Raw genomic sequence first — 7,500 nt, forward strand, 5'->3', positions numbered from 1 at the left:
CGACCAGTGCATGACGCGTGTGCTTGGTGTTGTGAAGGGGACAATGTGAGGGTCAGTCAAGGCTGACCCTGACTGGGAGCACAACCATGATCAGTTAGAGGAACTGACCGAGGGGGACCGTCTTCTGTGGCCTCAAGGCGTATGTTCGTGTGTATGTGCACATATGCGTCTTGTCTAAGTACTCATGTAGGTGCGCATGTATACCTAAATTGTGTGCGCGTGCGTGCATAACCTCCAATGCCTGCAAAATGATCGTCTTTCACACAGAGAGGAGGTCCGAGGTAGCTCTCGCCTGCCCATCTCGCTGCCGTCACACAGCTGGGGTCCCCAGCACGGCAGCTGGTCTCCAACCCCAGCTGGCCAAGGAACAAAGTCTTGTGAAGTACTTGAATTCAAGAATCTATCATACTTTTTGTATGTACACATGCAGAGAATACTCATACAACTACAGTATTCACATTTGGTGTCTAGCAAGGCACGTATACTAGGACACTACTTGTGCGATCTACGTTTCTTTCATATTTTAATATAATGTACAGAAATGTTCGTGTTAGTTATTTTACAACTGTTACCTCTGTCTGTAACAGTTGCTACTATGTTTAACAGCCTCCGTAGCAGGTGTAACAATAGTTATGAACCTAACAGTTGTTACCTATGAAGCTGTTACATTCTTGCCCTTTCTTTCGTTCTAACAGGTGTTACGATCCATAACAGCTGCTACTCTTCCTGACAGGTGACAGTTGAAGGTTTGATTGCACCTGGCTTGCTCCGCCTTGGGCAGCTCCAGGCGACCTCAGCGCCACCTGTCCCTCCGACGGGCGTCTTGGCGGACCTTGTCAATCAAGGTTCTGAGGGTGGCCATGGCGTCGTCCAAGCCCTCGCCCGTGAGCGCGCACACGGGCGCCACCGCCCACACCACGCCGTGCGCCTCGCCCAGACCCAGACTCATGGCCACCTCTTGGGCTGTGCGGGCGTGAATCTGGTCCTGCGGGAGAGAGAAGGGAAACAGAATTAGCCGTTGAAGATGGCAAAGAAAGCAAGATAAGAAAGACCTTATTCTTAAATCATCCTGTTTTATGACCTAACAATAAAGACATCAAAAGCTCAAAAGCGCTCCCTTGCCAAATTTCTCACATGAAAGGATCTCGACAGAAAGTTCCGTCAGCGTCGCGCCGATCGTCAAGGAAGCGCCGTCGACAAAGGCCCAACAAAGGCCTGGAGTGCAAGATAATCCGTGCCCCCCCCCCCCACCGCCTACACCCACGTGTCCCCCGCCAGATCACACGTAACAACACGACAATGGCCCAATGACTGAAACCCGAAGGACTCGGCTCCGCCCGAAGGGGAGGAATGCCAGGCCGGAGGAGGCGACCCGGACGCCTGCTCACTGGCCCTCCTTCAAAGGCATTCCTCCTTTATCGTTATGGGGGTCATTATCCCATTCACTTTTGCCGCTGCGTCGCGAAGGATAGAACTCGCGCGCGTTAAGTGTGCGAGCTGAGAACCCCAGATGCGCCCTTGCCCGTTTCAATCTCATCACGACCTCATTGCAAATTATTAATTATTCGTCAGATGGTGAGAGAATATCCACCCCCTTTTAATGATGCTTCTCAGCCATACAAACACGCATTGCTCTTGAGGGGGGCGGGCCTGGCATACCACAGCGCACGTCCATCAAGATCGAGACGAGAGATAAAGAGGGAGAATGTTTGGATCCATTTTAGTCTTCCTCCACTTGAGATGCCGTCGCCCCCGACCCTGCCTCGTGGGTGATAATGGAACTTGTGCAACTGCAATGGATCTGCCATCTAGAGCCATTCTCGTCCGGGCTAAATGGAAGGAATCATTTTACCGTCAACAGTTTTTTTGTTTTTTTTTATATATATCTCATCGCCTCATCGGACATTCTCCTTTCTTTCCTTCTATTTCTTTCTCTTTCTCTCATTCTCCCTACCTTTCCTCTCTGTTTCTTTTCCTCTCTCGCACTACCTTTCTATCAATTTATATATCTTTCTCTTTTTTTCTCTTCTACCCATCTTTCTTCTTATTCCTATCTCTTTCTTTCTCTCACTCTACCCACTAAACCTATCTAACTATGTCATTCCTCCCCTTTCTCGCTCTCTCTTTATCAGTCACTCACTTCAGTCTACGGTTGATTGAAACAAAGATACCTCAAAGGTCAGACGTCAACTACACATCAAAGGAATGTCACACCTACGCCCCGCGATCAGCACGAGTTCAAATCACTGCCACAGTCTTCCCTCCCCTCTCTCTCTCTCCCCTCATCTCCCTTCTCCCTCCCTTCCCTCTCCTTCCCCTGCCCTGCCTTCTCCCTCTCCATCTGCTCCTGTTGCTACCACTTCCCTATCTCATCCACCCCTTACCGTCCCCCTCCTTCCTCTCTCCCTCCCTCCCTCCCTCTCCCTCCTTCATAACCCCTCCCGCTCTCCCTCCCCATACCCTACCTTAACCCTAGTCACCCCCATCCCCCTTCCCGTCACCCTTGTCAGGTTCTAGAAACAAGGCGTTGACAAGCATCCTCCTACGCGGTTCCCACACATCGTCACCTTTGGGTCTCCTCCCTCATACCCCCTAATACCTCATCTCTTATACCCTCCCTCTTCCCCTCATACCCCCTAATACCTCATCTCTGATACCCTCCCTCTTCCTCTCATACCCCCTCATACCTCATCTCTAATACCCTCCCTCTTCCTCTCATCCCTCACCCTAACCAGCATTGCATAAGAACACGGCACTGTCAAGTCCAATCGCAGCCATACCCTTCACCCTTTGTCGTAGTGGGTATAGGGTGTGATTGTTATCCATGCCGTGTGTGTCGCTCCTTCCCCGCAGACTAGCGTGACTAGTTCTCCGTGAATGAATTGGGTCTACACGGTTTGTTATTACGCTGCGAAAGGAAAATTGTGCGTGAAATGTATGTTATTCATGCGATATTTAGTGTGTTTGTATGATCTTATTCATACGGTTCGCATACCAGCGTCGACGCGCACAGACGCACGCACTCACTACCTCCCACGCCGGCAAAGACAAGCCGTGTGCATCCCGCTTGCTTGTTTCTCTAAGCCCCTTTGACACAACAAACCGCCAGGACCTTTCTGACGAACTAAAAGAAACGTTTTGGAGCGTTAGAGAATTTAAAAAGAGACTAACCACAAATGCAGTCATTACAAACCGTTTTGCACGCAACTCCCTTCTCCCCCTTCCTCTCCCCCCCCCCTCTTCTGACGAGATGCAGCATCCCTGTGGTCATGAAGACTGTCGGTCTTTGTGAGGAGATGAATCACTCTCTCCCTCCCCCATGCGCGACGCTGCATGACCCGGCACAAACACAACAGGCAGGTTCCCTCTAACGCTTCCTTCCTCCTCCCACGTTGTACGCCCGCGCCCTACGCCCGCCCAACTCTCACGCCCACTTCCCACGCCAACTTCCCGCACACACACACACACATACACACACGCTCACGCCCACCGCCGCCGCCCGCCCACCGCCCGTCACTGGCCGAGGCCGCCATCCCTACATCCTGTAATAACCACTGTCCTGAAAGCACTCGCATTATCCCACGTATCAGCGCTGTCGCCATAGTATCCGGCGCGGGTGCAGGCGACCCCGCGCCCGGCAGCCACCTTGGGCGCCGACGCCTCCGCCCTCCGTCTTGCCCGGTTACCCGATATGCCGTTTTAATTCTAGCGTTGCACGGTGCGGATTCGGTTGCGCTCCTTCTTCTTCTCCCCCCCCCCCCTCCTTCCTCTGCTTGCTCTTCTTCTTCTTCTTTTTCTCCTCCTCCTTCTTGTTCTTGTTCATCTTCTACTTTTTCTCCGCTTCTCCTTCTCCTCCTCCTTTTTCTTCTTCTTCTTCTCCTCCTCCCTCTTCTTCTTCTTCTTCTTCTTCTTCTTCTTCTTCTTCTTCTTCTTCTTCTTCTTCTTCTTCTTCTTCTTCTTCTTCTTCTCCTCCTCTTCTTCTTCTTCCTCCTCCTCCTCCTCCTCCTCCTCCTCCTCCTCCTCCTCCATCTACTCCTTCTTCCCTTCGTTTAACCATCCCCTTTTTGCCACTGCTCCCTTTTCTTCTTCACGTTACACTTACTCCTGATTTGCACCTTCCATGCCTTCACTAACCTCCTTTACACGCCCATGCATGCCGTTGCCTCGTGCGCGGTCTCTCGGCCTTTCACTTGACTCTTTAATACCAATCCCAGCGTTTATTCGCCGTTGCCCTTTGCATGCCTTTCTCTTTGTTGTTCTCCTCTTCCTCCTCTCTCTATTCTTGTCTTTCTTTCTATTCTTCTCTATCTCTTTCCTTTTCTGTTTGTTCGTTTGTGTCTGTCTGTATATCTGTTTGTCTCTGTTTGTTTGTTTGTCTGTCTGTCTGTCTGTCTCAGCCAACCCTTCCTTCTCACATCCTTCCTCATCTGTATACACATCCTTACTCTGATCCTCGTCCATCTCCTTGAACTGAAGGACAACTCCTACACTTCCTCCCTCTCTCTCCCCCCTCTCTCTCTCTCTCTCTCTCTCTCTCTCTCTCTCTCTCTCTCTCTCTCTCTCTCTCTCTCTCTCTCTCTCTCTCTCTCTCTGTTCTTCCTCCTTCGTTTTCCTCTTCCTCTGGCTTGGACACCCTCCCCTCCCTATTCTCTCCCCCCCTCCCCCTCCCCCAGCAGGACCAGCGGGAGTTCACACGGCCTCATCCTCCCCCGCAGGAACTCGTCTTCCTCGCCTCCTCTTCCTCCCCGCTCCCCCCTCTCCTTCTCTGTCTGTCTGTCTGTCTGTCTGTCTGTCTGTCTGTCTGTCTGTCTGTCTGTCTCTGTCTGTCTGTCTGTGTCTGTCTCTGTCTCGGTCTCTCTCTCTTACACCCCTCTCTCTTTTTCTCTTTCTGTCTTTCTTCTTCTCTCTCCTCCTCTTCATCGCTCAATCTCTCTCTCTCTCTCGTATTCCGTCTGTTTTTCTGTCTCTCTGTCTCTCTGTCTCTGTCCTCCCCCTTCTGTCACTCACTCCCTTTTTTTTTTTTTTTGTCTCTCTCCCTCCCTCAACCTCTCTCCCCACCTCCTTCTCCCCCCTCCCCCCCTCCACGTCCTCTCCTCCTACGGGCACTCGAGCCTCTGGAAGCCCCCCCACACACCGACCGCTGTTGGTGGGACTGCACGGAGGGCTACAGTACCTCCTTCCTACCTGCAGCAGCCCCTCGACTTGAAAAGGATACGTCAGTCATTTTAAATTTAATAACTTGAAACATTATGCTTTTACTACGAGTCAGGATGTGACTAGTTATTCTGTTCAGATTTTTTTTTTTTTTTTTTTTTTTTTTTTTGTCTCATTACCGATCACTTAGATGTTTTCTTTTTTATTTATTGTCTCGGTTCGATTGTTTTTCTGTGTGTCCTTCTTGCTTTCTACTTTTCTTTTTCTTTTTTATTTTTTTTTTATCTTCCTCTCTTTCTTCTTCTTCAGTGTATTTTTGTTGTTGTTCTTCAATATATTTTTTTTTCTATTTCTTCTTCTTATTATTATTAACATTTCTCTCTCTCTCTCTCTCTCTCTCTCTCTCTCTCTCTCTCTCTCTCTCTCTCTCTCTCTCTCTCTCTCTCTCTCTCTCTCTCTCTCTCGCTATCTTACCTGGAAGTTCGCCAGCACCAGAAGAGGCGGGGAGGGCATGCCTAGCTGTACCGACGACGCCCGCGACTTCTGTCAAGGGAGAAACAGAAGGTTAAAATCAATGGACTCATCTATCTATCTATCTATAAATCAAGCCATGTATCTACCTCTCTATACGGTCTATATGTCCATCCCACTTAAGGCCATCGCAGTGAAGCAAACGCGGCGGCCTTACTCCTTATGCAACCGCCCCCTTTCCCAGCCGCTGCCCCTCCTCGGGACCCACCGCCGCCGCCGGCAGACCGGCCCAGAAAGGAAGGAAGGGAAGCTTGTCCCTCGAGACTGACCTTGAGGACTCTCGCCAGCTCGACCCTTGCCTCCTCCATCATGTCGCCCATGGAAGCCGAATCCACCACGAAGACGATCCCGTCGGTGGCGCGGGTGTAGGACGACCACAGCGGCCGGAGTCGCTCGCCGCCGCCCACGTCCCAGCACGACCACCGGTAACCGCCGCCCCAGACCTGGTGGGGGAGGGGGAGAGGGTCGTGAGTGGGGGAGGGGAGGTAATTTTTGGATATGGTTTTTGTAGAAGGGTTGATAGAGAGGAGAGAGAACAGACGGACAGAGATAGATAGATAGATAGATAGAGAGAGAGAGAGAGGTGGATGGGAAGGAGAGGGAGAGGGAGAGGGAGAGGGAGAGGGAGAGGGAGAGGGAGAGAGAGAGAGAGAGAGAGAGAGAGAGAGAGAGAGAGAGAGAGAGAGAGAGAGAGAGAGAGAGAGAGAGAGAGAGAGAGAGAGAGGGAGAGAGAGAATGAGAAAGTGGAACATATACAAAAAGACATACATATCATCAAACGATTTCACACACAACGACGTCAACACCATCTCTCCCAAGCTCAACTTACTTTCTCGTGGTTGAAGCCTATAGTAGGTGTGGTGGCCACGTAGCAACGGTACTTGAGGCGTGTGAGCACTGTGGTCTTGCCTGAGCCGTCGAGACCCACGAGGACGATGTGTTTCCGCCGCTTCACCACGCCTTCCACAGCACGAGCCACTCCTGCCCTTTTTCTCGACCAGGAATCCATCACTAGGGCGTGTGTTTGTTGAGGGTGTGATGGGGTGGGTTGAGGTTTATCTTTTTTATTTTTAGCTTTTTTTTTTTAAATCTCTCTTTTCTTTTTTAGTGTGTATGATGAGGGGCGCTGACCGTCAGCCTTAAGGAGGGACGGCTGACAGTCTCGTTTCGGTGAGTGACCCTTTCAAGGGCTTCTCGAAGTCGGTTTTCAGAATCGTTGAATTCGTGAGGCACGTCCGTGTTCACCTTCCAGCTTCCCTCCTGAAAAAAACAACAACGTATTTTTCTTTATTTATGTTATTTATTTATACCTAGGTAACAATAAAAAAATAATAATAACGGCAACAAAAACATTAGCCCAAATAGATAGCATACATTTAGTAAACAAACTCGGAAACCAAAAAGGACACCACGTCACAAGCAACCAATCTCGCAAGAGCAGACTTCCAATAATAACAACACGAGAATCGTCTCAAAGTTTTCCCTCGGCCAACAGATGAAATCAATCGTACAAGACAGAATTCCCGACAGATTCCCTTACTTAGCCGTGCGTTTTCGACCGCAACAGGAACACGCATACGGCCGTAGGAGTAGACGGCGTTATTTCCCACAACTCCATCTCAAGTGTGACGAGATGAGGCAACATCTGTCTGCTCGTCTACCGTTCTGTCGGGAAAAGAGCCTCGGCTGCGGGTAGAAGTGTATGTGTGCTGTTATGCTACTTACGATAATGACTATGATTTGAGTCTGGTATTATATGTATGCGGTTTTAAGTGTAGGTATGTCGACTCATTTTCGGATCTAAATGTAATTCTG

At 50.2% G+C, this 7,500-nt stretch overlaps 1 protein-coding gene across 2 annotated transcripts in view; it reads right to left on the reverse strand.

The window, feature by feature from the left end:
• The window catches only part of LOC125027615 (ADP-ribosylation factor-like protein 4C), a 57,990-nt gene that overhangs the window by 1,539 nt on the left and 48,951 nt on the right, over window positions 1-7,500 (reverse strand). For both annotated transcript variants that reach the window (XM_047616737.1, XM_047616735.1), the window contains exons 2-5: window positions 6,515-6,945; window positions 5,955-6,128; window positions 5,629-5,697; window positions 1-985 (exon numbers count right to left, since the gene is read on the reverse strand). The exon at window positions 1-985 is cut by the window's left edge and continues 1,539 nt beyond it. In XM_047616737.1, coding sequence (XP_047472693.1) covers window positions 794-985; window positions 5,629-5,697; window positions 5,955-6,128; window positions 6,515-6,694 — 615 coding nt within the window. In that variant the 5' untranslated portion in view covers window positions 6,695-6,945 and the 3' untranslated portion in view covers window positions 1-793. The remainder of the gene's footprint in view (window positions 986-5,628; window positions 5,698-5,954; window positions 6,129-6,514; window positions 6,946-7,500) is intronic.

The sequence above is a fragment of the Penaeus chinensis genome, chromosome 7 (assembly GCF_019202785.1).
Source record: "Penaeus chinensis breed Huanghai No. 1 chromosome 7, ASM1920278v2, whole genome shotgun sequence".
Classification (NCBI taxonomy): Eukaryota; Metazoa; Arthropoda; class Malacostraca; order Decapoda; family Penaeidae; genus Penaeus; species Penaeus chinensis.